General features: G+C 48.7%; 1 protein-coding gene across 1 annotated transcript in view; it reads left to right on the forward strand.

The window, feature by feature from the left end:
- The window catches only part of PLPP3 (phospholipid phosphatase 3), a 44,332-nt gene extending 24,322 nt beyond the window's left edge, over positions 1 to 20,010 (forward strand). Inside the window, exons 2-6 of the mRNA XM_075759316.1 lie at positions 609 to 766; positions 5,488 to 5,771; positions 6,543 to 6,600; positions 14,583 to 14,759; positions 19,594 to 20,010. Coding sequence (XP_075615431.1) covers positions 609 to 766; positions 5,488 to 5,771; positions 6,543 to 6,600; positions 14,583 to 14,759; positions 19,594 to 19,719 — 803 coding nt within the window. The 3' untranslated portion in view covers positions 19,720 to 20,010. The remainder of the gene's footprint in view (positions 1 to 608; positions 767 to 5,487; positions 5,772 to 6,542; positions 6,601 to 14,582; positions 14,760 to 19,593) is intronic.
- Positions 20,011 to 26,901: the final 6,891 nt, after the last annotated feature.

Genomic DNA, 26,901 nt, shown 5'->3' on the forward strand with positions numbered 1-26,901 from the left:
AAGGATGGGTGTCCCACAGCTGCTCAGAGCACGTAGTCTTATGGCATTAGTAGGTACAAACACACATATACCTGTTAAATACAGAGAGGAGGGAGCCAAGGAAGGCTTCACAGGCGTATAAGTGACGGGGATGGAGCGTAGCTGGGCTGACCAGGTAGGAGAAGCCGTGCTGATACTGGATCCTCCAGTGTTTGTTTGCACAGCTCTGGGCTGCCCTGCCGTGGGGCGCTTGGCAGTGCATCGGGCCCTCCCTGGAGAAAAGTGCCAGGTTCGTTTTCATGGCGTTTTGCAGAGGGATTGCTTTAGGGGTCCGTTCCTGTAAGTTAATATTTGCAATGCACCAGGCTTAACTGAAACCAGGCAGTGCAGACATCTGATAACCATAACAGAGGAGATGCTTTTTCCCCGCAAGAGTGACTTGGAAAAACAAATCCCAATGCTGTTCCCTTTGGAAAGATAGCAATATGGAAAGAAAAGCATCAGGAACGGTGCTGTGTGGTTTGCAAGGGGTTTTCTAGCTGGGTCTTTTTTTGGGGGGGCGGGGGGGGAGTCGCTTGTGTTTGTCTCTATTGCTGATGGGTTTGGTTATTGTCTCCCGTTCTTTCCAGCTGGGTTGCCTTTCCTCATCATTGAAACGAGCACAATCCAGCCCTACCAGCGGGGCTTCTACTGTGATGACGACAGCATCAGGTACCCGCTGAAGACGATGGAGACAATCAACGACGCAGTGCTATGTGCTGCGGGCATCCTCATTACTATCCTCGCTGTAAGTACCGCCTCCGAAACTTCCTCTCCTGTCCCTTGGACATCCCCGGTGGCTTTTTGTCACCTCTTTAGCTGGTTTAGCTGTTTCTTTGGGGGTTTAACGCAATCTTGCTGGTATGTCCAAGCTATCTACCGAGGTGCACATCTCCTCTGTGATTATTTGAGTTCCACGTGAGCATGGAGTAGTAAACATTTGCAAATGAAAGCTTCCAATGGGAGGAATGAGATTACTCTTGAAGCCCGTAAACAGGCCCAAAGCTGTTTGGGCAAGTCTGTGAGCTCCACAAGAGCTTTTTCACCCTCCGGTAGGAGTTCAGTGTAGAAGCAAAAAGACTTGAGTGTCGATAAGGACTTGGCAGGGTTTGTCTCTATTCAAATAACTCTTGGTATTTGCCTATTTTATAAGGTTTTTAAAAAAAAAAAAAAAAGTCTTTTCAGCTAACCAGTGCCTGGAAAAGTTTCACAGGTTAGCATTACATTTTTAAGAGATTGTGTATCACAGTCATATTAAAAAGACAATTAAAACCTTCCATGGGGAGCTTATTCCCAGAGTCCTCACTGTAAAAAGTAGTTAATACACCACCTTCCCAATGCCTCCTCATTTCTCTTTTTCTGCCAGGTTTCCTAGAGGTGTGCTAGGAAACGATTGCACGGTGAGAGCTTTATATGTCAGCCAAAACGCTGAATTCATTCAGCCCGTGGAACCGAGCTTCCTTATGCCAGCACATATCTGGTGCTGGGGCAGGAGGCAAGAGCTCTCTCGTGGTTGTTGGTTAAACGCTTCCAGCTGAGGGTGAAATTCCCCTATGAAAAGTACCTACATCTTCCTTCTCACCTGCCGCCAGCACAGCTCGGGTGCTTTCCCAGAGGTGCTGCCTTCCTCTTGGTCCTTCAGCTGGGGAGGGATGGGGATGGAGAGGTCAGGAGCACTTGTTCTCCTCCTAGCTTTCATCTTTCCTCACAGGACCAATGTCACGGGCAATAGGTATTTTAGCATGGCACGGTGCCTGCTTTGGTAATACCCCGTTCCCTGCCTTGCTGTTTCGTGCCGTGAATATCTCCATCGTTTCCTGATCTCTCCATCATTTCCTGACCACATATACTCACTTAGCAAAGTCGGTCCCCAAAAGTGCCTTGTTCCTATGCGCCCTCCCTCCTCAAAACAAACCCCAAAGGTGCCAGACCCCCAATTCTATAAACACGGCAGAATTTTACCCTGCAGGTGAATTACCCCTGAGTGTGGAAAAGCCATAAAAACAAAATGAAAAAGCCTCTCATTTTCGCATTACAGCCTGAGCTATCGGCATGCCGGCTCCATGCAGAGTGTGCTTCTGATCAGTAATGAGGCAGTGGCAAATACAGGAGTTGGAACAGAAACTGGAAATATAATCAGCTGCCTATGTGATCCATCAGCTTTCTACCACGAAATAGCAGGTCAATTAAAAGAGAAAGAAAATCCCCAAAGAATTAGATGTTTCTGCCCTGGTTTTGCAGTGCCCACAACAAATGTAACTTAATAAGGTAAATTCAAAAGCTCGGTTATTTGCTGTTGAGTGATACAAATGGCTAACGAGGAATTGAAGCAACAGATTTCTTTGCTATGGCAGCACGCATGGAAAATTCAAGTCAGCCTGACCTCTTTTTTTCAGATGTAACCCAGATACCAGCATTACTGTAGCATAATAGGAATTCCTTCCAAATCCACAAAGCACTGACTCTGCTCCTTTCGCTCGCAACGTTTGCCTTGGGAAGGCAGGACAGCGGTTATGAGGACTTCCAGGGAGCCGGCGTTTTGGATGGCGCGGCCAAAATTTCGCGCCCTTGCTTTACGGGGCGTCACGGGCAGTCTAGCCCAGGGTAAAAGGTCCGGGTTGTGTTTTAAGTGACTTGAGGACACCCAGAGTGCTCTTTAGGGAAATGGCAGAGGCAAAGACCTTTGTTTCGATCAGGATGTGAGAAGAGGATATGCATTTGGGTTTAATACCTATTTATTTACTGACTTCAGGCAAATTTCCATGCAGATGACCCTGGCTCGTGCCCCTGAGCTGTGCGCTCTCACGCCTCTCCTAACTGCTCTTCTTGCTTGGAAGATGGTTAATTTGATCATCTTGGGCTCAGAAGCATGTTGGCGGTCCCTGGGATGGCCGGGGAAGGTGGCATTTTCCTTTTCCTGAGCCTCATACGGGTACCGCTGCTGAGCTGCCCTGCTCACCCTGATGGGTCTTGAAAGCCTATAGAAAATACCTAAGAAAATTAATTTGCTAGGTGATCTAAGTTACACAGCTGGATTAGCTGATTGTTTTACAGCTGAAGGTGATACACTTCAATGTGATTAGACACAGAGAACGTTACACCAGAGATGTAAGTGATTAGAAAAGCTCTAAAAGTAATTACAGGCTAATTGGACTGCTCGTGATACCTTATAATAGCAATGATAAAATGGGCACGACAGCCAAAAGGCTGCAAAAGGCATTCACAGACAGAAAAGTTTGATACTGGATTCTCTCTAGTGGCGGTCCCCCGGGGGCTGTGCCCATCACATACGTATGGCATACATCCCGTGCGGGTGGCTCGCCAGAAGTGCAAGGCATAAGAAGAGTTTAATATCTTAAAGACTTGTTTTCTTCTCAGGATGTCCTTTCAGTTCGTGCACGTCTGTGCTGCATTAGTTTTTCACCATCCTGCTTTATCTGGGACGGCACTGCCAAAAAAAATGAGTTTACCCAATTTTTAGCTTCTCGTTAAGGTTGAGCCATGGCTTTAACTAAGCAGGGAGGGTTCATGGCTGCCCAGCAGCGTGTTAGCGAGGGAATGAAGTCTCCAATTTACAATCTGCTACATGTGTGCAATTACCCAGACCACCAACGGTGAGAGAAAAATATTAATCCCCAGACTTTTGTTGGTCCTTGTTTAAAACGGTCACATGCCTTACCCAGGCCAGGAGCCTCGGATTTACGTGGATCTGTTTGTGAGTTTGGAGAAATGGCACATCTGCCGGTATTAGATGTCATCCTTAGTTTGTCTCGTCTCTCCTCTGCAAAAGCCATGAGTTTTGAGCCTCGTGGCTCCCCTTCCTGTGAATTTAGGGGTTTGGGAGGCTGCAGGGGGTGTCTGTGCCCTCATGCAGGAGCATCCGTGTCCATCCAGGACACCCTGGAGCTGCCTCCTGCCAGAGGAGCAGGAGAGGCTCCAACCTCCCTCTGCGGTCCTCATGCCTGTAGATGTCCTGGCTGCCAGCTTGTGCTGGAAGGTGGTTCAAAATGGAGATAAACCATGGTCTTTGGAGTCTGAGAGGGTTAAAATGATGCCGGAGCTGGTTAGCTGCAGGTCCCCAGAGAGCTCTTGGCCACCACCAGATTTCCAAGAGTGCGTCTTAGTGGTGACATGTAAACCCCAGATGACGGTGCGGCCACCCAAAGTATTTCTGTGCATGGTAGCAGAGAGCTTGGCCTTCATTTTTTATTATTATACTTGTATCTCTCTTCGATAAAGCCTGCTTAGCTGCAGTTTCAGCTGCCTTGGTTTCTTCAAGCCACGGTACCAGTGAGTTCAAACAATGATACAGCTTCATCTCCTCTTAGTCTAATTGCCATACTTTTCCAGTTTATTAGTTTCCAAAGGTTGTGCCAAGCTTTTAAAAAAGGTAGGCAGGGGAGCCTTGTCTCCTGCACGCCGCTGGCTGGCTGCCACACCGGGAGGAATATTGCTGGCTGCTCCAGAAAGGGATTAACGTGAAGGCATTTTTTCTGACAGTTAATTTTACGTATCGTAGTCCTTGTGACTAGAGAGGGTCAGGGATGAGGGGGAGACCAGGGGAAAAAAAAAACCCACCCCGCCTCCATTTATTACTCAGGTATAAAAACATTTAAAGTAATGAATAAAATCCTAAAGCTGTAAATCTGGAGCTCAAAAACTAGGTGTTTAACGTGACGGAGAACAATTTAAGCTTTTGCTTCTTTGGGAGAGGTGAGACATTTGGACTTCGTTTCACAGCCTGATTTTCATTAACCAGCCTTTTAAGAGTGGGGATTAGGAGAAGTCAGGCCCTCTGCTCCCTGACTGTGATTTACGGTGATACTGTCAAATGCCAGCACTCCTGTCACGAGAAATACAGGATTTGCTGCCACGCAATGGCAAGATCTCTTGAAATGCCCAGAAATAACTGGTGTTTACGGAGGCTTTGGGCAGCTCGAATCAGGTCTGGTGGTGGCAAATTTTGGGCCAGAATCTGAAAAGTTTGGGGCTTTGAGTCTGTTGCCTTCACGGTTTTCAGAGACAAAGATAAGCAGGTGGTTCATTTGCTTTCCTCCAAAACCAGTTCGATAAGAGGGTAGTGGATCTGGCCTCTCTTTCCCAAACACACACTGATTCTTTATCTGGTTTATGTTCATTTTTTTTCCCCCTATGCTGGTATAGATCCAGGGTGCTATTTCACTTCTGTAAAGATGTGCCAACGTGCTAAACCAAACTCTAGCTTTTTTTTCTTTCTTCTTGTTTATCAAATCGTGAACAACATTTTACGCACTGCAAAATTGAGAGGGAAAAGGAGGAGGACAGAGAGATGCTGGGCTCTGAGCAACCCTTCCTCACTGTGGAAGCAGATTGCTGGTTCGAGATGCTCAGAACACAAAGAGCTGTCTCAGCCCTGCGTTTGCCACCCATCGCTGGTCTCGCACGGCATCTTTCCTGCTCTCTAACCTCTCTGTTGCGTTTCGCCCGCAGATTATAACGGGAGAGCTCTACCGCATCCACTACCTGAAGGAGAAGTCACGCTCCTTTATCCAGAACCCCTACGTGGCTGCTCTCTACAAGCAAGTGGGCTGCTTCGTTTTCGGCTGCGCCATCAGCCAGTCCTTCACAGACATTGCCAAAGTGTCCGTCGGGCGCTTGCGGCCGCATTTCCTGGAAGTTTGCGATTTGGATTTCTCCACCATCAACTGCGCTAAGGGAGTTTACATCCAAAACTACACCTGCAGGGGAAGCGACAGCAAGGTCCAGGAAGCCAGGTGAGAGCCCGTGGTGTCAAAGCCATGGGCTGCTGCCGCCGAAATGGTGTTTTACGCTAAATATGTCTTAGGGTTTGTCTGCCAGCAATAGATGATGCAAACGCCGCTTTCTCTGCGAAGGCTGTAACTCCGTCTGCCAGGGACAGGCGGTTTCCCTCGGGAATTGCGGGACTTGGCTGAATAACATATCTTTTCCTTTCTCTTTACTCCTGCACTATTGTTTCCCCAAGCGGTTGCTCAATGTGGGAATTCACCCTAAGAGCTGAGCTCATGGTGAACAGCTCGAGCCATCTCATATGGCGGAGCAGAGGACTTCTCCTCCAAGGACGCTCCACGCAGGCAGGGCTGCCAGCACCTCCCCTTCAAGCTCTCTATCAAATCCGTCAGATGGTCAATTTTGACATTTCGAAGGGCATATTTCACATGCTGCAATTAAGAAGCAAGCAGCTTCTCCGGTTGCTTATTTCTTTATGGTTTCCTGGTTATTTGAGGCGAGACGATGAGTTATCGGGCTATCCTGGAAATAACTGCTGTCCCACGAGTAGACCAGGAAGGGACGAACAATGCGAGCATCCTGTCTGTCCGTTCGCTTTCTGCCTCGCAAGCGAGCGGGACATGTAACGGTGGCTTTATAACCCAAAAGATTGGGGGTTCTGGGTCCCTCTGCTTTGACACCCTCTTGGTAGCAGCAGGCGAGTCACCATATTTCATGTAAAATTATAATACCAGAGATGATAGCGGCTGGTTCTTAGCACCTGCTTTGTTTTGCAGGAAATCCTTCTTCTCTGGGCACGCATCCTTCTCCCTCTACACCATGCTGTATTTGGTGGTAAGTAACCTCAGGCTTGCTTGAGATTGAGCTGATTTATCTCCTGTCCCCCTTTCCTGAGGCGCTCACACCCGTTCAGTAGCAATAACAACACGATGAGCATTGGAGATAGGGGCTCGGTTGAAAAAAAAGAACAAGTTGGTGGTGGAAAGATCCGCTCTCGGCCCCTGCGGTGGTGTTTGGGATGGAGACTCCTGGGGTGATAGCTGAGCTATGCAGCTTTGGGATATAGCCAAGGCTGCGATTAAATCCGAATCCTACTAAATCTGTGGATGACTTGGGCAATTTTGTTTGCCCCACATTGTGGTTTCCACTGGGGAGAGCTCTGGGCAAGCCAAAATATTGCACCGATGGAGAGGGAAGATGCACCGTTGCGGCTCTGTCGGGGAGCGAGGGCCGGTTCCGAAACGCGCCAGCAGAGCAGGTGGAGCAGCCTCTGCCTGCCGGGATCCGGAGCGGAGGGCTGGGACTTGTTTTTCTTTGTCAGTGAGAAATGGCTCTACCCTTCCTGCCCGGGGCTGGGGCCGGGGCGGCTGCCAAGGTGCTTCCTGCCGGGGCTGCGGGAGGCACGCTGCCTGTGCCCTCCCAGGGGCTGGACCCGCACGCAGCTTTTCGGGAGGATCCGGGTAGTGATTTGTGTGTGTTTGGGTTTTTTAAGATTATTATTATTATTAATATTTATTATTATTGTAAAAATTAGGAAAAAGGTTTCAGATTCCTTAAAGGATTTGTGTCCCCCAGACTAGCAAGCAAAGAAACAGCACGGCACTGTTAAAAACATTAAATGTGAACTTTTATCTGTGAGCAGTGCTCCCCCCTTTACCCTCTGAAAAGATAAGTTGTCACTGCTCCCTCCTGCCTTTTCAGCCCTGCGTTCCCCCTCCCTGTGAGCAATTTCTGTGATTTAATTACTAAGATTTCCAGACTGGTGTGGGGGTGGCATATTAAATTCTTTCCTCATTCCCCCCTCTCCCCCCTACTCTTTTGTTGTTTTGGGGTTGGTTTTTTTTTTTATGTTCTTGGAAAACTTTTGAATTTCTTCAGTAACCTTTTTGGCCATTTCCTCCCAGCCGTGTTACAATGCAGAGCTGCCCCGGTGATGCTTCGCAGGAGGCTCAGCCCTCAACTGCTGCCTTTGCAAAACTTTCCAAGCTGTGTTTGGAAACCATCACTTGCACAGGCATTTATTTATTTCCGAGGAGATCTGTGGGCAGTCAGATAAGTCAGCCCTGAGATGCTTTCGAGCCTGGCATCCGGAAACAGCGAGCACTGCCCAGTCCCTGTTAAATGGGTGATGGTTTCTCTCCAAATACTCAGCAGGGTTTGGGTCATCCTTCCAGGTATTTTCGTAGCAGATGCTACTCCCAGGCCTTTTTGGAAGCCAAGCCCGATGCTTTACTCTTTCCTGCAGCATCCTTCAGGGTAGGGGACAAACCCGGGGGGCTGTGCCTCGCCGGGCAAGCGCTCACCCCCTCCCTGCGTTTCCACCCCACTGACTTCAGCAATGGCTGCCCAAAGTCATCAGGGCTTGACCCTGTTTCCACAGGGCGCCATGCAGACCATGTTGCTTTGCCAGGTTTTTTCCATGTTTTTCTGAAAATCCAGCAGTTACAGAGCAGGCGAGAAATAATGGGGAATGCCGGTGCCTGCGGGGCTGGTGGCAGGGGGTGCACTGGAGACCCCAAACCCGCAGCCTGCATGCAGCATTCCCATGGGATGCATGGAAAACCTGCGTGGCTCGTTTACTAGCGCAGCTTTGCACCGATGCCTGGTGGCTGATTTACTTTTTGACTTTGCAGCAGGCTTCAAAAGTGGCATTTAGTGCCTGCGTAATGCCTCGGAGCAGAAAGCTACCCCTGCTCTCTCTTTGCTGCCCTTCCCCGTCCCCACACGGGAGCACTCGGGCTATCGGCAGCCTCTGCCCTTCTCCCTGCCTGATCCGGGACAACAGGCTGCTCCCCTCAGCCCTCTCCACGGAGGGTTTTTCACCCACGATCCCTTAATGTTTTTATTTTTGTCCCAAAACTGGGATAAGGTTGGCAGCAGACTCCATCTGACCAGCTGCTTGGTTGCCTTGTGCCTTAAAAAGGGAGGGGAAAAATTACACCAAGTGTTTGCTCATAAATTGAAGGGAGAAAAAGGCAACTTGAGACAAGACAGTGTGACGCGGTGCATGTTGGAGGTGAGGAAATGGTGATCTTAAGGGTCTTTTCCAACTTAAATGATTCTGTGATTCTAACTTGTCCTGCAGCACCCTGCTCTCCATCACTCCAGCTCCCTGGCCGCTGCCAGAGCCTGAATGAGAAATCTCATAGGAAAAGGGAGACAGAAAATCTGTCATGTTGGAGAGGCTGATAATACCCCAAAATAATTTTTTAAAAAAAGTTATAGTAATCCAGAGGGATTTTATTTAATGCAAAATAAACCCCTGTGTCTTGCCCAGCTCAGTGAATGAGTGGGGTTTGGAAGTGTGGTTAGAAATGTGGCACCTACCATGCCAACACCTGCAGGAGGTGGCTTTGATGGATTTAATCAGTGAATCATCTCAATCACAACAAAACAGTTGTACTCCAGTTCCTGGGAAGGGAGGGCTGTGCCGCAGCAGGTTGCTGCCGGTGCTTTGGATACCGGGAGTTTGCCGGGAACCTTTGCGGAGTGGGGATGTTTGTGGGGCTGAGCGAGAGCTGCAGAGGCTTGGCCAATCAGCCCCATCCCGAGCGCAGCGTCTACATTCCCTATCGAACAATACTTCATATTTCAAGGATAAGTCACTTCCCGTCTTTCCTGGCATTCCCTGGCTTCACTCTTAGAGCCCATTCTGAATTATAATGTTTTCAAGTTTGCCTCACCTGATGGAGACGGGTGCCAGAAAGCTTTAGTTGATCTATTAAAAGATACTCAAATTCTCACGCATCCCACGGGATTTCCCTGCACCGTGGGGCAGGATTTGCCCGGGTGTTGGTGGTTCCCCATCACCCTGCGCAGCAGCAGCACCCTGCGGTATCCATCAAGGAGAAGCAGTTTGGCCATGGGCTCCCGTAGGAAAACGCAGAGAGATGCCAAGCCCTGGAGAGCTTCGGGGGAAAAGTCCCAAGGAAAAGGCGCTTGCAATACAGTAAAATCTCCTGGGATTTAGTTCTAAACGCTGAGACTTGCAGCCTTCTTGTCACCAAGAATACCCAATTAACATCAGGCCTTTGTATAAAAAATTTAAAAGGGGAAATTACGCTTGGCTAATCTTCTTTGTCTTAATTTTCCTTGCTTTGTTACCCCTTGGCTGAGTGAGCCCGTAATACGTATTTATAGCAGGCTGAGGAAAGAGGAGGTATGTAACAGCTTATTCCACGCAACCCCCTGGACCTGACCCACACCTCTCGGTTTTGTTTTGCTGGATGTGAGGAGTCTCTGCGGAGAGCGATGGGGGCTTTCCACTCCCCTCGAGCACGTGAGACCCTAACGCTGACTATTTTTTTCATGGCATGAAGTTGCCTGGCACCGCACAGACGGTGCAGAAGAACTAAATATCGGAAAAGCAATGTTGGCTGATTCTGGATAAAAGGGGAGTAAAACAGGGCAGCTTGCGTATTTAATGTGCGTTGGTGGATGAGGTTGAAGACTTGGGATAAGAATGGGGTCTACTCGTTTATATGAAAAATCGGAGACGCTGCTGGTTTCGTGTATCTGGTGAGGCTTTGCACTGGCCTTTCTTGCTGAGGGGCGGAGAAGGTCCCGGTACCCTCGTGCCGCTGAGCGATGACGTGCCTGTGTGAAGGTAACCCTGTGGTGGTTATGGACTTGGAGTCGAGTTTAGCGGTGACCTAAGTGCGTCAACTGGAATTACATCAAAGGCCAGGGCTGAGGTGGGAACTGCATTGCTGAACTGATGGGGATATTCCCGATGGGGGGGGGGGGGGATGCTGTACACCCAGCACGGGCAGGGAAGAGGCAAACAACACATCCCTTTGGTGCTGGGAGCTCTCTGCCCTTCTCCTGTCCTTGTTCCCTGGCCATCTCGGTGCTAAAAGCTGAATTCTGCTGTTCCCCTTCCCCCAGCTGGCTTTGCCCAGCCAGGGCAGTGCGTTACACCGGGGTGAATTGGGTTTGAGGTGTTTTGGCCCCGTATCGCTTTGGGTACCGCTCCGTTTGCAGATGGGGCTGGAGGTGGAGGTAACTTCAGGTCAGACAGAAAGAAAACCAGCCATTTCCCAGAAGGAAACTGTAGCTGTGACTAAGGGACGTGGTTGATGGAGTTCAGCCTTGCAATGGGGAGAGTGTGAACAGGATGGGATTTCTGGGTGGCAGAAAAGCCCCGGAAGGCTGGAGGTGATGCTTTTAGCCAGTGTTCCCTGCCAACTCCTCCTTGAGGAGTTTGCCTGGGGATTGCATGTGGCTGTGGGCTGTCCCCACCACCACTGTGGAAGTCCCCTGGCAGAAGAGCAGCGATATGATGTCCTTCAAGCCATCTGCTTTGTGGTAACTTGGCCTCTGCCAGGAGACAGTGGATGGGAGCTCCAAGTAACTGCTGCTTTATGTGATCTCATTTCATCCACACTTGTTTCTGTTGATGCTTTTCCTGATTTTTTTCTGCCCTGTGATGGTCTGTGGTGGAAATAACCCTGGTTGTGGTCTTGCTCCTCCGTCCCCTCCCAGGAAGGGCTCCATCCAGCCCCACGTTCCCATCCAAGTCTGGCAGTCCTTAGCAGGCAGCACTTCAGGTTTGCTCCCAGGTTACAAAAAAAATCCTTGCAAAAGCAGGTTTTCAGATAAACTGCCAGAAACTTCCCACTTCTTATGGCACTAATTCCTGTTTTAGCTAAATTCTGATCCTTTCAGCCTCTATGCTGCCCTTTCACTTCTCATATTAACTCAGTTTTTCTTTCATACTGAGGGCAGAGGCAAAGTTTGGAGCACCCTGTACAGTATCTGACGTACCGCATGCTCATAGTATGCCTGTGAGATATGAAAAGTGCTCTTACCCTCTTTTTTTTTTCTTTTTTTCTTTTTTTCTTTTTCTTTTTTCTTTTTTTTCCTTATTTTTTTTTTTCCTTTTTTTTTCTCTTCCTTTTTTTTTCCTTATGAATGGGGAACTAATGAACAACTTTTCCAAGTATTTAATTGCGTCAGTAAAAGCAGCTCGGTCGAGATCCTCACGCCAGTAGTGCAGTGTCCGAGATGCATCTATTCAGGTGGGTTTTACTCCTCCAGAATACGCAGGTGTGGGTGTGAGTTGGGTGCTGGGGACTTGGGTGGCACCCAGCACACCCCGTACGGTGCCACGCTGCCCTTGCACACCTTTTCCAGGGCTCAAGTGTGTCGATTAGGTGCACAGTTCAGAGCTGTGCTTTGGAAGGAGTGGGTCAGTACACAAACTTGTTTATTTTTTTAATTGCTTCAGCCCCCAAAAGTGTCTGCTTTATTGTGTGTTCAAGCTCAGGGTTAACTTTTTATTCCTAATTTTTAATTGATACTTTGCTTCCTCACCTATAGATGACCTATTTAGTCCAAGCTTGTGGGATGGAATGGTTTGAGGGGATGTCAAGGCTGTGAAAAAGTGACAAATGTCAGATTATCCAGCAGCAAATCTCAATCTTAAGGGGTTTGATGTGACAGAGACTCAAGACTAAAGCAGGACATTAGGTTTCCAGTCTTCCTGGTAGAACCAAGAGTAATAGTTTATAAGATATAATACTTGGAGCTAATTTTGCTCTGCAACAATGTACTGGAACCTAAGTTTTCCACTGTCACCTGGGCTGAGCTGAGACTCTTGAACATGAAAATAATCCTGAGCCTAAACTATGGCAACAGAAGCATGTTTTCATATCTTTTGTGTGCTTTAAAAATCCTACGCTCCACAAATGCTGTCTTTTCAAGGGAAGTTGTCTCTACACTGAGAAGCTGTATTTAAAGATATCGCGCCCCATCTCCCCAGCTCTCCATATCACCACCTTCGCTGAATACTTCACCCAGGAGTATCCTGCCTGCACAGTTTATTCTGTGGCAGATAACTGCGTCCACAAGTACCATGGCAAGGACAAGTCAACCAGCCTAAGACTTGCAAACTAAAAGTGCAGTTCCCTGCTAACGAACCGCATAGATATTTGCTCGCAGGATGAGGTGCCTGCTGTTAAATCACTGCAAGTGACTGTGCAGGATGGGCTTGTGCTATTTTACAGCTCCAGCTTTCCAGCTCAGCGGTAGCTGCATTTTACCTAGGGGAAAGCATCTCCTCATCGATGCTCTTTTCTTTTTTTTTTTTTTTTTTGTTACTTATTTTTTAGATCCTCCTGGTTGGAACATACCTCCTAATTTTGATACGTTGATTGTTGACTCATCTTTCTCCCAAACATAGGAATTATCACCACAAACTAGAGAAACAGCCCAGTGGTCCATTCGCTGTGCTACACCAGCGAGGGTTTGCTGTGGGAACCCAGAGAGCTGTAACTCGCCCCGGAGCAACACGTGCACGAGTTTGCATGGCGTGGGGTGTGTGCCGTGGTGACGTGGCTCCGTTCCCAGACTCCGGCTGGGTTGTAGATCTATTCCCCGGAATCATAATGTGCATTAACCAGTACCGAGCTGTTTTGGTACTGCTTCTTTCCATGTTAATTGGCTAACAATTTGGATAATTTGGAGCATCTGCTCCATTCAAATGACATGATGTTTCATTTCCTCTAAAGGGCCCAGTGTGTGTTCTTTCCAAAAAGGGGTAAATAGAATGTGTATGCAACAGCCAAACACACTAAATTGGCCAAAACGATGTTTTCCCCTTATCAGCCTTCCAATTAATTCTGCTTTTATAGGTAAATGGTGTCATTAAGTTATTTGTGGTTTCAGGAAACCCAGTGAGAACTTTATTCCCTTCTATATCAAGCCAGTGTAAACTGCTCTGGGTGCGTAAAAGGGATCGTAAATGGATATTAAACCCCTTTCCAGCCCTCTGATGTTGCAGAGTCCCATGAAGCACACTGTGTCTGACTTCCAGCGCTTCATTTAGGTACAGGCAGAAAATACCCGCTGCGGCCGAGCCCACGGGCAGCGGGGCCGAGCTGCCGGGGCCGAGCAGTGTTTTCCAGGTACTTTTGCACCCTTCGAGCCATCGGGTGCCTCTCTGGTCCCCAAGCCTGAAGGTTGCTGCGGCGTCCCTCCCTTCCCGCACCCTGCCCCGCTGAGCTGTGGGCAGCGAGTTGGCGTTTTCCTGTCCTCTCTTCCCGCCCGGCTTCCCGGTTCCCACAGGAACTGGCCGTGCCTGACGGACAAAATGGAAACGGGCTTGAGATAGTCACGGGGAGGCAGGGAGCAATGTCCATTTGACGTCACGTCAGCTTATCTTTTTAGGTCAAGCCAGGACCAGGATGGGTTGCTATTCCATGCTGGGTAGGAGTGACTTCCCATGCCGTGTGGTGGGGCAGCTGCTCGCTGTGCCCCTGCAAACCCCCGCGCTCGGGCTGGGGAACGTGATGGCAATGTCAGAGGATTGCGTTTTGCATCCGTGTCAGCTGCGGCTGTATCTGGAAATCCTTGGGGCTGGCTCTGGAGTTGTGGCATGCTGTGTTTATTCCTGCTTTTCTTCTGAGATGCTACGGGTCCTGCGTGCTCCAAATTTAGGACGTTGCTTCTGTTACGCACTGAATAGTGGTGGGGAGGAATTTCCCGGATGTTGTGTGTGACTTTGATGGACTTGGAGGCTGAAGCAGGGCTGGGAGGTGAGCCGGGATGCAGGGGGTCCCTGGCTTACCAAGGGAGGGCTGTACCCATCCGCTTCTGCCCGCATCCCCTCCGTGGGTTATAATCCCTCGGAGGCCACGCGTTTGCAAAGAGCATCCTTCTTTGACAACACCCCACTCCTTGAGCCATGAGAGTGTGGGTACCCCACAGCCAGCCCCACAAAGCTGGTGCTACCACGCGTGCACATTTTGGCCACAGCTTCTCCTTTGCTGCCCTCAAATTAACGCAGCCTTTTTGTTTCCTTTTCTTCCCCACAGTTTTATCTGCAGGCCAGATTCACGTGGAAGGGAGCCCGCCTGCTCCGTCCCCTCCTCCAGTTCACCCTCATCATGATGGCGTTTTATACCGGCCTGTCCCGCGTGTCGGACCACAAGCATCACCCCACCGACGTGCTGGCGGGCTTTGCGCAGGGGGCCCTGGTGGCTTACTGCGTGGTGAGTACGGCAAACCGTGCGAGGAACGGCAGCGGGGATGCCGGGGGTGGGGGGGTCCTGGGGGAATAGCGGGGATGTCCCCAGCCCGTGCTGCTGCAAGCTCACGTAACCCCCCCTTACAGCTGGGGACGTGGCAGCGTGCTCCGGGGGTTTGGTCCGGTGTCACCCCTGTGTGCAAACACCCTTGGCAGGTGGAGGGCAGCTCGGGAGCGGAGCACCCTACCAGCACAACGATGGGTGCTCTGATGGGCACCCGGCAAAGGAGGGTGCACCCGCCGGCGCTTTTCTCTCCCTCTGAGCAATGGCGCTGCTGTGCTGGGGGGGGAGAAGCAAGTCGTCTTGTCTCCACTGAACAAATAACGTATTTGGCAAAAAAATACAACATTTAAGGCTCTTCCCCGTCAGCCTTGAGCTCCAGGAGGCTTCTGGGCAAAGGGCCCCTTCGCCCAGGCAGCTTGGGGCACTGAAAAGGCATTCCAGCAAGGGAGAATATTTCCCTTTCAGCCAGCGGCATTTGCTTCTCCAGCCGCTCTCGGTAACGAGCGTCGGCTCGTTTGCAAGGCTTTCCGCCAAGCCCCCAATGGGGAGTCTCGGGTAGTTGGGATTACGGCTCTTCCCTGCACAGTCCAGCCAAAAGCCGCCCCTGGGAGCGGGAGCCGGTGGGCGAGGGGAGGAGGCAGGGTGCCTCGGTACCGGCTGGGGGGTTTTAATGGACCGAAAGCGCTTGTGAGAAAACGGCAAACAAAAGCCGTGCCTGCTTGTCCGCGGCTGCCGGGCTTGTTCCCATGCAATTTACTTTCCAAAGAGTGACCTGATTGTGCAGCCCTGTAACTCGAAGTGACACATGTAAAGGTTCGAAGCAGGCAGGCTGGGGGGCACCGGGTCGGGCGCTGCCTCGCCTGGAAACAAAGGGGCTGGGGGTTATGGGCGCTCTGTGTCTGTACGAACTCCTGAAAGCAAGGTTTTAACAGCTTACTGCTTTCTTGGGGGATTTGGGGGGGGCAGGTTTGGGGTTTTTTGTTTGGTGTTTTCTTTTGACTGATCTAAAAGTAAAGCAGCCCTGGAGGCAAGGAATTAAGTTCGCTAACATTATATTTTGCAAGGAGAGAAAATAGGTTATTTATGTACTTTCTACTCATTGATAATGTTCCAAAGCCAAGACAAAAATGTCATTGTCGGGAAGTTTTTATGAAGTATTATTAACTCTCTGAGCAGTAGCTATTGGGTTTTGCTGTTGCCTGATGCCCATGTCCCATGCACGGCCGGGAAATTAGAGAAGTGTGTGTATGGATGCGTGCCTTCACAGCTCCTGTGTCCTTCGTACCAACGTTGCCAGGGTGTTTCTCCAAATCCTGGAAATCGTTTTCCATCCCAGCAGTCGCTGTAGCACCGTGATGACAGTGCTGGCAGCCCTGGGGAGAAAAGGGTCCTGGGCAAGGCAGGGAGCAATGGAGCAGCTTGTCTCAGTCCAGGTGTCCCAATTTCTCTGTGTGGGCTTGTCGAGACACCAAGTGCCCCTCACCAGGCAGGTTCACAAGGGGGTATTTACCTCTCCGTGTGCCGTTCTGCTTGGGAAGTGGGGTAACAGCAATATATAGGGGGGGAGTAGGGACCGGGAGATCCATCCCTGGATCCCGGCAGCAGTTTCAGAGAGACAATAGCTCTCCGGATGCTCGGGACGGGCGTCCGGATGCTTCCTGGCTGGGATGAGCGGCAGGGCTGGCCATCCCCTCCCAGCCCTCCAGCAGCTGGAAGCTGTGCTGGGAAGGGGAGGCTGCAGCGGCGCTGGGCTGGCTTTCCTGTATGGAGGTAAACCGACATAGGAAGCAGCTGCCTGAAGGTTCACGGGCAGGCTCGGCTTTGCCTGCAAACCCAGGGCAACCTGCGCCGCTCTTCCCAGCCGGCTCGTGGAGAGGGCGGTTGTTCCCAAACCTTTTGTAGGCCTGGCTTGGTGGCCAGGGACATCTCAGGCAGCAGCTTAGGACTTGGGCAGGGTTTAAACCCAACCCTTGTCCCGTTTCATCGGCTTGCGAAGAACCAGCAGTATGTTCTTGTTCTCCCAAACCCGGCTTTGCTGGCGTGGGCCATGGCCCAGGAGGGGCTGGCAGAGGTGGCAGTGAGGGACAAGGGGAAGAGTCGCCCTGAGACCCCCTGGGGTTTGTATTAAATGTAGAGTTTAGCAGCTTTTGGCTGAAATTACTGGTATATCAGAGCAATTACTGGTATATCCTGGGGGTCCTTGCCCAGCTCCGGGATCCAGCTCTTGTGCACGGGATGCTCTGAAGCAGAGGGAGGGACCCGAAGAAGACTCGTCACCTCCAACCCACCCTGCGTGCTCCCAAACACTCCTTCCCCCAGCAAAGCCTTCAAGAGTCCACTCTGACAATTGTCAAGGGCTGTTAAAATACCGTAGTTATCAGGCTGTAATTTTCAGTAGAAACCAATTGCGGGTTTCATCTCCGAGGGCTGCCAGAGCTTAAATCCAGGTTGTGCTGCAACAGACACGTTTGTCCTTCAGTGCCTGAAATAACAAGCAGAAGACATTAGTGTCAAGCGCTTCCAGCTGATGAAACATTCGACTCGGATCCAGGGTGAAATACGATGAGGATTTCTTAAATGGAAATCGTTTTTCTGCGTGTTGTAGGCAGCCTGCTATGTGTCGTGTAGTTTACGTCTCTTGTGATGGAGAGAGAAAAGCGGAGGCGTCGGAAGGATGTGCTCCTTCTGCTGTTGCTCTGCTTAGCTCACATGAGTTGTTTTAACCTCTCTGTGTGTGTGATTTAGGACTTTTTTTTTTTCAATATACTGGAAAGGAATAGGAATTATTAAGTGGCAATATAAGATATTGGCTTACTTTGTATAATACGCGCTCGGTCTTCTGCCATCAAGTTTTCTTTATGGGTGGAGAGCACCTTCTACAGGAAATGGAGCTAATCCAACTGCAAAACTTTGCACGTTTATTAGTCCTTTTTTGTGTTAAACAGTTCAAGCATTAGGAGGATTTAACACACTGTTTTAACCCCCAAAGATCACATTTCATGATTCCTATAAGTGTTTATATAACCTCCAGCCATGTTAAAGTGAAATATAGTTTAAAGAGAAATGAAACCTCTTACCCAGTCCCTGAATTAAACCCTGAAAAGCAGTGAGCAGCACAGTAAGAACTAAAATACCCAGGATGACACCCCACCATAACTCATTCCTGTCCAAAATAAGGACCAGACTCTCTGTAATCCCCATATGCTTCTCGCACTCAGCAATCTCCTCCCATAAATTGATTTGTCATGGCTATCTCGGTGCAGAAATTGGACATCTTTTTGATTGAATCCAGCTCTCCAAGGCGGGCAAGCGAGCGAGATGGCATCAGAAATGCGCCAAGCCAGCCGAACGGAGGTTTTACAGTTATTAATGACCCAAAAGAAAACCATTGCCAGAGCGGTTCAACGTGTTTTTACACTGCGATGCTGCAGCAAGAGGCCAGGCTCCAGCTCGTGATCCTCGGAGGGTTCAGCTGGATCCCGTTATTTAACCAAAGGCATGCACGCTGCCACTCGGATGCCCTGCGAACAACTTTATCGGCTCTGTTGCACAACTGGGCAGCCAAACACCAGGACATACATGGGGGGAAAAAAAAAAAGAAAAAAAAAAAAAGAGCTGGTTTCTATGTCAGCTCCTTCCTTGCTTTTCCACGGAGCAATAAAAACTGAGAAACAAACAGCTCAGCTTCCTGCATCCTTGGTTATAATTGTAGGAGTAAATTGCCACTTACAACAGGTTCACTGTTCAGCTCGGTTCCTTATCTGCCCGTGCTGATAGGGACTTGCAAAAGTTGTTTCCAAGGACGGCTAGACCCGCGTAAGCCTCTGGGTAGCTAGAAAACGTGGAGATGCAGATGGGAAAACCTGAGCTCCCTCCCCGTGTTACCCAGCCTGGGTGTGCTAATTACTAATTTGGGCTGGCGGAGGCAGTCGGCGGCAGGACTGAAGTTTGGGGCTTTGGTGCCAGCTAACAAAACGATGAGTCCTCGCCACTTTTTGCCCCATCCAGAGGATCCATGCTGTCTGACTCTCTTCCCTTCTGGCGCAGGACTGAGGTTTGGCAAGGGAGAAAGTGCCCCGGTCCTGGAGGACCGATAAGCTTTGTGCAGCGGCTGCCAAGGGAGGATGTGGAAGTTTCCTCCCAGCACTTTGTTTCTTATTGTGTTTCTACCTCCCGAAATTGCCAAGCGCTGGCTTTTTCACATCCGGGAGAGGGGTTACATCACAGGATATTTAGGAAACAGTAGTCAGGAATAGCTCCTCCTCTCCTTAGGCTTTGGCTTCAGGACCAGACCCTGGCTCTGTACCGGTGCCTTGGTGGGGCATGAGGAGAGCATCATTCACCGTTGACTCATTGCTGATAACTTTTAACGCAGCTTTGATTTGAAAGCTTTTAATTACCTACCTGATGTCTGGCTGAATGAATTGTTTCTCGCCGACTCCATCCCTAAACTCACCGTGAGTCACACCAGCCCTTCAGAGACCTTTGTTATTTTATTGGAGTATGGGCCGTGTATCTGTTTCCTGATTCACACAGTGAGAGATGAAATTGTTCTGTAATGGGTTTTTTGTTGTATTTTGTGAGGTCTGAGCCTTCTTCTCTGTTGTACAGAAAGGTGGTAGCAGGCACTTGGGATTTCACAGCTATCAGTGTTGCAGGCAGGCATTCAATAGCACAAAAAGTGCTATTTTTGATTTTTGCAACTTAAAGATATGTAAATATGCTGTAAACCAAGGTTTTTGAACAGAGCATCACCCAGTGTGGCTAAGCTTGCCTTTTCCACTTGTTCTTACAGGTGTTTTACGTCTCAGATCTCTTCAAGCCCAAGACAAAGACTTGCCTGCCTCCACCACCCATCCGGAAGGAGATCCTTTCACCTGTGGACATCATTGAGCGAAATAACCATCACAACATGGTGTAGACCTTTGAGAAATCGGATGGGTGTTGTATTTTATTTTAATTTTTTTTTTTTTTTTTTTTGCAAAAAATGACTGCTGACAGCAACTACCTGCTGCTCTCAAATCTCATCAGACAGTAGAATGTAGGGAGAGACTTTCTTGCCCGACCAGTAAAGTCTTACTCTGTGGTCTTTTCAACTTGCGACATTTGGATGAGAGGGGTGGTGGTCAACTAAGTCAAAAGCGACAGTGAGAAAGAAAAAAAATAAAAACAAAAAACAAAACACGAAATTCAAAAGCCGAACAAACAAAGAGAGGTGCCGGAGTTCTGGATGTGCAATTGGTTTGAGTGTTCATGTTGTAGTGAACGCCAAATTATTCATAGGCTAATGAACACTAAGGGATTTTTGGAAAGCTGGCCATCTTAGGTTTTATTTACTATGAAGATTTCCAATGCCTGCGAGAAAAACCAACTCACAACTAAATTGTATAGCACTATATACGAGAAACAGCACTGAGTCAAGATCTGGGATTGGTTTGTAAGAGTTGCTTTTTTCTCTTTTTGATACTAGTTTATTTTTGCCTCCTCTATTCCATACTGTGACTTAGTTTAGAAGAAGCTTGCCCAGTCTAAAGATCTCCGAAGGGTCTCTGTTCACACTACACGCCTTTAACGAGCAGTGCTGAGATGCGCAGTGAGGCTGAATAACTCCATCCTCTGCGCAGAGGAGCCACGTTTCTTCCTCTCCACTCGCTCCCCGGCAGGGGTTCGCCCTGCCCGAGCCCCCAGGCGTGCGCAGCACCCACAAACGGCCCTTCACGAGAAGAGCATCCTCCGCTTCCCGGCCATCCCCTCAAAAACAAATCACAGCAGATTTTCTGCGCTTCCTGCGGGAGCTGGCGGTTTGCAAGTGGGTAGCGGCGGCTCTGCCGAAGACGCCTTCGCACTATGACCTCGGGGCTGAGTCCCGGGGAAACTTTGATTCTGCAGTTTTGGGACGGGCTGCTGGGCGGCACGTCCCAGCCTGGGTGTCAGTCGGTTTGTGCATCCTCCCCTGGGCACCCCGGTGCACGCCACGGCAGGTACCAGGTCCTGTGCTCCGCTTGGTGACACCGGTGGTAGATCAGTCATGCCTCTATCGAGTGTGATTTATTTTTTTTATTTTTATTTTTTTTTTTTTTGCCCAGAAACCCCAGGTTCTTGGTTTGCAGCCCTTTCACAGAGCGCGTTTGCAAAGGGATCCCGCAAAGCATGCAGAACGGCCATTTGCACATCCTTCTTACAGAATCCGTCCTATCATTTCAACTATAGCAAGCTATGATTTTTTTTATATATAAATATTATATAAATAATGTATAAAACCTTAAAAATTAACTATGTAAAATATTATTTCTGAAACAATTTTAGATATATCCACTATGACTATAAACTGTGTCCTGACCTGTGTTATTTACATTTTGCTGCTTAAAAAAGCATTGAATTAATTTTTTATAGTCGACTAAAATATTGTAGTTCTGTGGTAGTAATATTTTAATGAAAATAACTACAATTAGAGACATTTGTATAAAAAAATCATATTAAATTGTCTGTATTTTTGTAATGTTCCATTTTGTAAAGAGAAGAATATTCAAAGACTTTTGTAGAATACAAAACTGAAGTTTGTATCTGCGAAATTATTGCTGTATAAATGTGCTTTTTAAATAAAAGCTCATAACACAACTAAACATCCCGGAGTGAGTTGCGTTCTGCCTTCGGGTTGACCCTCCTCTGCCAGGGGAAATAGGGCCCTTGCCCAGCGGGATGAATTGGGCTGAGCAACCCTTTGGGATTTGGTGATACGTGAGGGCATCGTCTGGATTAAAAGGACCCGATGCCACTTTAGATGGGCACGAGAGAAGATCCCACCAGCTCCTGGCTGGGGCAGGGGACAGGGACATTTGTGGGTTTGCATTGTGTTGCTCCTGGCTATGCCCAGCCTTTGAGCACATCCCTTTTTATTGAGGGCATCCCTTTTTTCTTTAGCAATATTATAAGCTTTAAAGAAATATTATTGAAATAAAAAAAGAGTCTGAAGAGCCACAGCCCAGCTCCTGGGTGTCCTGGACAAGGACTCAGGACTATGCTCAGCACCAACACCTTTTCCATGAACGACAGACGCTTTGCAGCTGAACGAAAAACCTGCAGCTTGATGGGTTGCAAAGATGTAGGTGGAAGGGGAAAAGAAGAGGGAGGAAGAAAAAAAAAGCCCACAACAGCATGTGCTCCCAAATGCACATATGCACAGCATACGGTTACATTTTTTTGTCTTTTTTTTTTTTCCCTCCTCCTCAAGACAATGAACTTCTTGGTGGTGACACACGGTCAGAGCTGCGTTTCTGCCACTCCTTAGGTGAACCGCATCAGCAAGATAACGCGGCACAGAAATAATTTGCAAGAATGCATGACAGAAACAAATACCACATCAAACTGCAAATAAATAGCAGGTGGAAATTAAGCAGGCAGAACTCAGCTAGCACTTGCTATTATTATCCTAATTAGCAGTAATATTTTATTTCACGCGGAAGAACTTTGTAAACCTGCACCTGTCCTAAATGCAAAGGGAGTTTTCATTGCGCCGCATGTGATTTGAAAGCATTTGGGTGCTGAGTGCGTTGTAGAGGTGAGACTTTAGCTTCAGGGCAATGGTTGTGAGGACAGACTCTTAATCCCCAGTTTATCTCTAAAATATGCTGCCGGGGTCTAAGTGACCCGGGTTGGAGGAGGAAACCCCGCTGCGTCTGCGTGCCCCTGGCAAGAGCTTGGCCCCGCGGAGCCCTTCATGTGCGGGGCTGGCTTGGGTGCAGCAAGCGCTGGGCTGAGAAAAGTCTTTGCTTTGGATCTGAACCCCCAGCTACTCGGAAGAAAACAGGAATACAGATGTCTGGGTGAAAGAGGAGCACTTGGAGAAGTGTCAGAGGGGAAATGGCACGGGACCCGATAAGAGCTGGGGCAGAGCCGGTGCCTGCGGGGCCAGCGAGTCGTGGGACCTTGCTCAGGATGTGTGGGTCAGGTGGGGAGAAGGCACAAGAGGCCATGGATAAATTCATGGAAGGCAACAGGCTTGAACGTTATAGCGTGGGGCTGAGCATCAGCAGTGCCAAGTCCTATTTCTGGCTGAGCGAAGGTTTTAGTGCCGTCGTTTCCTCCTCCGCTTCCCGTCCGCCTCCCCTCTCCGTGCTGTCCGGTCCCATCCGTGCCCTCAGGCTGGGAGGGTAAGGGCGGCTTCGCACGGCAGCCTGTGCTCGGGGGAAAAGTGCAGCTTTGCCAGGGCTCACATCCCCACCGACTGCTTGGGAAATAATTAATGGCAAGTGGTAATTGCTGAAGGGATGGATGGGAGAAGGCTGTATGTGGTGGCACGGTCCGCAGAGACCTTTCTGGGTTAGCAGAGTGTAGAGTTTAGGTGCTACAGGAGGAACCAAGGCTGATATTAAATGAGTGTTTCAATGAAACTCCGTAGAGAAGTGAAAGCATTTGGTGGGCTGACCAGAAGAGCGGAGGTGTAGGTACCGCAAGCCGTCAGCACGGTGATGGGGCGTATCTCTTACCATCGCTTTCTGCAGGGCAGGAAGGAAGTGAAAAGAGAAATGGGTGAAATGGAAAAAAGAAAACCAAAGCCAAACCCATACGAGCACTGGGATCCCACGGCAGCCACTTCTGCAGGCAGTCCTCAAGCAGCATCGGCGCGTGCAGCTGGAGCTCGCACCTTGTACCGCAGTGATGTTTGGTCCTTCACACAAATACACGTCAGCAGGGATGCTGAACAGCCGGGAGACTTCAGGGCTGGCGGTTTGCATGCAGCTTTGCACGTTGCAGCTCTCTGCAGCTATCCCGGCGAGGGAGACGGATGAACAAACTCAGATGCATTCATGCAAACAAGGCGCGTTGCTGGAGCCCGAGGCTGGATGCTGGTTGTGGCCTTCAGTGCTGCAAAACCTGGGCTCTGCTCATGCCGATGCTAATCGGAGGCTGCGGAGCACCCAGTGCAGCATCTGCCTTTGATACTCAGGCCTGGCTGGCAGATCCTTTCTGCACAAGGGGTTGTTCTGGTCAAACCTGTCTTTTTTTTGCACAGAGACCGGTTCAGCGTGTTTTCACAGGCCGGGATTTGTGTGTGCACCTGACTGCTATGAGAGCAGGTCTTTTGTTCCTGGGTAAGAAAGGTTTACGCAAGCCTCAGGTTTGGCCGTGTTTTGGTGTACCTAAACAGCTTCACTCAGCAAGTATGCTTGGCAGCCTTCAGAGGCTGAAGCTGTTGTACTTCTGCTCGATGATTTTCAGATATGAAGTTCTCAATCAAGGGAGGGGGAGGGAGGAGATTTGTCCTGCAAGCAGAGACCTGTTTTTCTCATGCTCCAAGACTACCTTCCTTTGGGTGTCCGAAGTTTTCAAAGATAAAGCTAGCATTCAGCCGTGGAGCCAGAGGACATCTCAGGCCGAGGTCCTGCGGCACTGGAGGGCTGATGTCAAGCCCATGTTCGTGGTTGGGGTGCAGCGTGACCGACCCTGGAGCCGGCATCTCACATCAGCTGCGTTTCTCCCCTGGCCCATCTCCCCTTTCTCTCGACACACCCTCTGCCTCCATCCACTCTCTCCTCCCAAAAGGCAAGCCATTCCCACTTGTGTTTATCTTTACCTCTGGAGAACAGATCAGAGGTTCAGATTTTATGAATGAAGTGAATCACTTGCCTTCTGGCTTCTGTAAATATGGTCCATATACCTGCCCACAACCACGAGCTTACCACCTGTCTCCTCCAGACTTTCCTACCCTTGTTCCCTGGGTGCCAGGTGATGGTCCTGGCACAATCCCGATGGCCAACTGCTTGTCTTACCAAGCTACCTCAAGGTCGAACAGAAGCTGTTGCCTTCACCGAAGGAAGCAGGAGGTAGAAAACAACCTCCTGTTGACTCAGCGAGGGGGGGAAACACAAAAACCCACACAAACAAACCCCAACAACTTTCAATTACCATCTTTGCACGCCACCCCCACTGGCACCAGCCGGCGCGGGAGTGCCTGCGTTAGCTTGTCTTGAGTTATAATTTCCTCGGGGCACAGACTACACCTATGTATGTGTTTGGGTACTAGTGATCAGACTGGTTGTGATGAATCCCTGCCCCATCCTATCTGTAGCTAGAAGGGAGCGAAGTCACCAGCAAAATCTCCTGGCTTCCTTAGAAAGTCTTGTTCTGCGAGTTCCTGCCCTGCTCGAGAGCCGCCAACTGCCACCGCGGCGGTAGCTCGCAGGCAACGCTGCTTTTAATATATAGTGGCGCAGCCTCACGTAGCATTTAATTTTTGTATTTAACCCAGAAAATAAAACTGTTGCCTTTTTTTTTTTTTTTTTAATCTCTCATCAGGTGACTCTCAGCGCTGTGTTTCAGGACACGTGAAGTGCAAGGCTGCCAGCTAATTCGCTGCTGGTGGCAAAGACATCAGCATCTGCGGTGTTTAAAGGCATGAACTCTACAGGGTTTGATCTCACTTTATGCTAAGGGTTCATAACCAGCAGGAACAATGGGCTATTATTTAAGAAAAACACCTTTTAGTGTTTCCACGTGTCAGCAGAAAGTTGAGAAAAAGAACCACCAAAACACCGAAGTCTGTGTACGCACACACATCTACGGATGGGAGAAATGGGAATCCAGGGGAACTCAGCCTGATCCTGAGGTCTTTCAAGTGATTAAAATTATACTAAAACTTGAAATAATGCGATTTGTCTTTGCCACTTCAAAAATGAATAAAATGAAACAAAGCCATCACTTTGTTCAGGAACTAGTGTGAAAACCTTGGCTTTCCAGCTGCACTTTGACATCTCCATTTCCAGGTGTGTGGTGTGAGTGCGTGCTAACTGAGGTCAGCCTGAGATATAAATTAAATAAAGGAGTGTTTAATTCATGCTGGGCTGATCTTTCCCCTGAAGAAACATCATGAATGGAACAGGAAGAACTGTGCTGTTTTAATGAAGAACTCAGAAATAAAATAAAATCTAAAAAATAAAATTAAAAAAAAAGAAAGAAAATCAAATCTAAAACAGAAGAGAAACCCTCCTTTTATCTGAAGGAGGAAGGGAGCCAAACCTCCCATGAGCACCATCATTTCAAAGGGACCTGCCTTCTGCACAAGTGCATAATTTGCTTATTTTCAAAGAAATTTTAGTGATGTTGAAGGCAAATGAATAACATTGCTCCAGCCTCCCAGGGCTTGTCTGAACAAGAAAAGTTGTTAATGTTTAATATGAGGTAAAATTTTAATCCATTTCATTAAACTGTCTAGATATTCTTAGTTCAGTTTTAAGCAGGATTAGTCCTGTTTGCCTTAAGTCAAGTAAGCACAAGTACAACTGCAACTGATATAAGGCTTGCTTAAATTAAAGGAAGAATAGCTACCAAGGCTTAGGGGAGAAAATAAAGCCCATTGAAGCTTTTTCTTAAAAACAAAAGTTGGGGTTTGCTTTGATTTTTTTCTTTACAAAGTATTTCTTTCCATGGGAAAATAATAAAAACTAGAAAAAATCTATGAAAGTTTTGCTTGTAAATGATGAGACGATTGCACCTGAAAAAACACTACTTAATTCAAGAGAGGTAATTCTTTTCAGCAGAGCCAGCCTAAGTGTCCCCTTGAATGGAAGCAGAGCAAGGCTGGGCCGGTTAGACATGGCGCTTCCAACTCACCCCTTTCTAAGAGCCACCAACACCGACCGTAGACATGAATCAACACCGAGGCCAGCAGGACTCTCCATCCCTCGCTCAGAGATCATCCAGCAGCTCTTGTGTTTAGTCCTGTAGACCACGACTAAGGTACTGCATGTCCTTTAGAAAGACATCCAGGTGCCAAATTATATCGGATTTACCACATCCCTTGGCCAGCCATCCCACTGGCTCATTGGCCTCGCTGTTAAAAATGTGTTGTTAATACTTCCCTTGTTTTTCATTACTGACTGCTTCTGTGTTCTCATGCCCCACATCCCTTTACTTTTATTACCAGAAAAAGCTCGCTTTTATTAAATCATGCCATTTTCCCATAGATAAATCCCCTGGTTAACTTTTCATGGGATTTGTTCATAGAATAATGCTTCTAAATTTAAAACTTGCTCACTTTTTGCTCAGGTTTTTGCTTCCCCTACAAGAATATAAGAAAGGCTGCAAGTTAACACAAAATCAGCGG

The sequence above is a fragment of the Balearica regulorum genome, chromosome 8 (genome assembly GCF_011004875.1).
Source record: "Balearica regulorum gibbericeps isolate bBalReg1 chromosome 8, bBalReg1.pri, whole genome shotgun sequence".
Lineage (NCBI taxonomy): Eukaryota > Metazoa > Chordata > Aves > Gruiformes > Gruidae > Balearica > Balearica regulorum.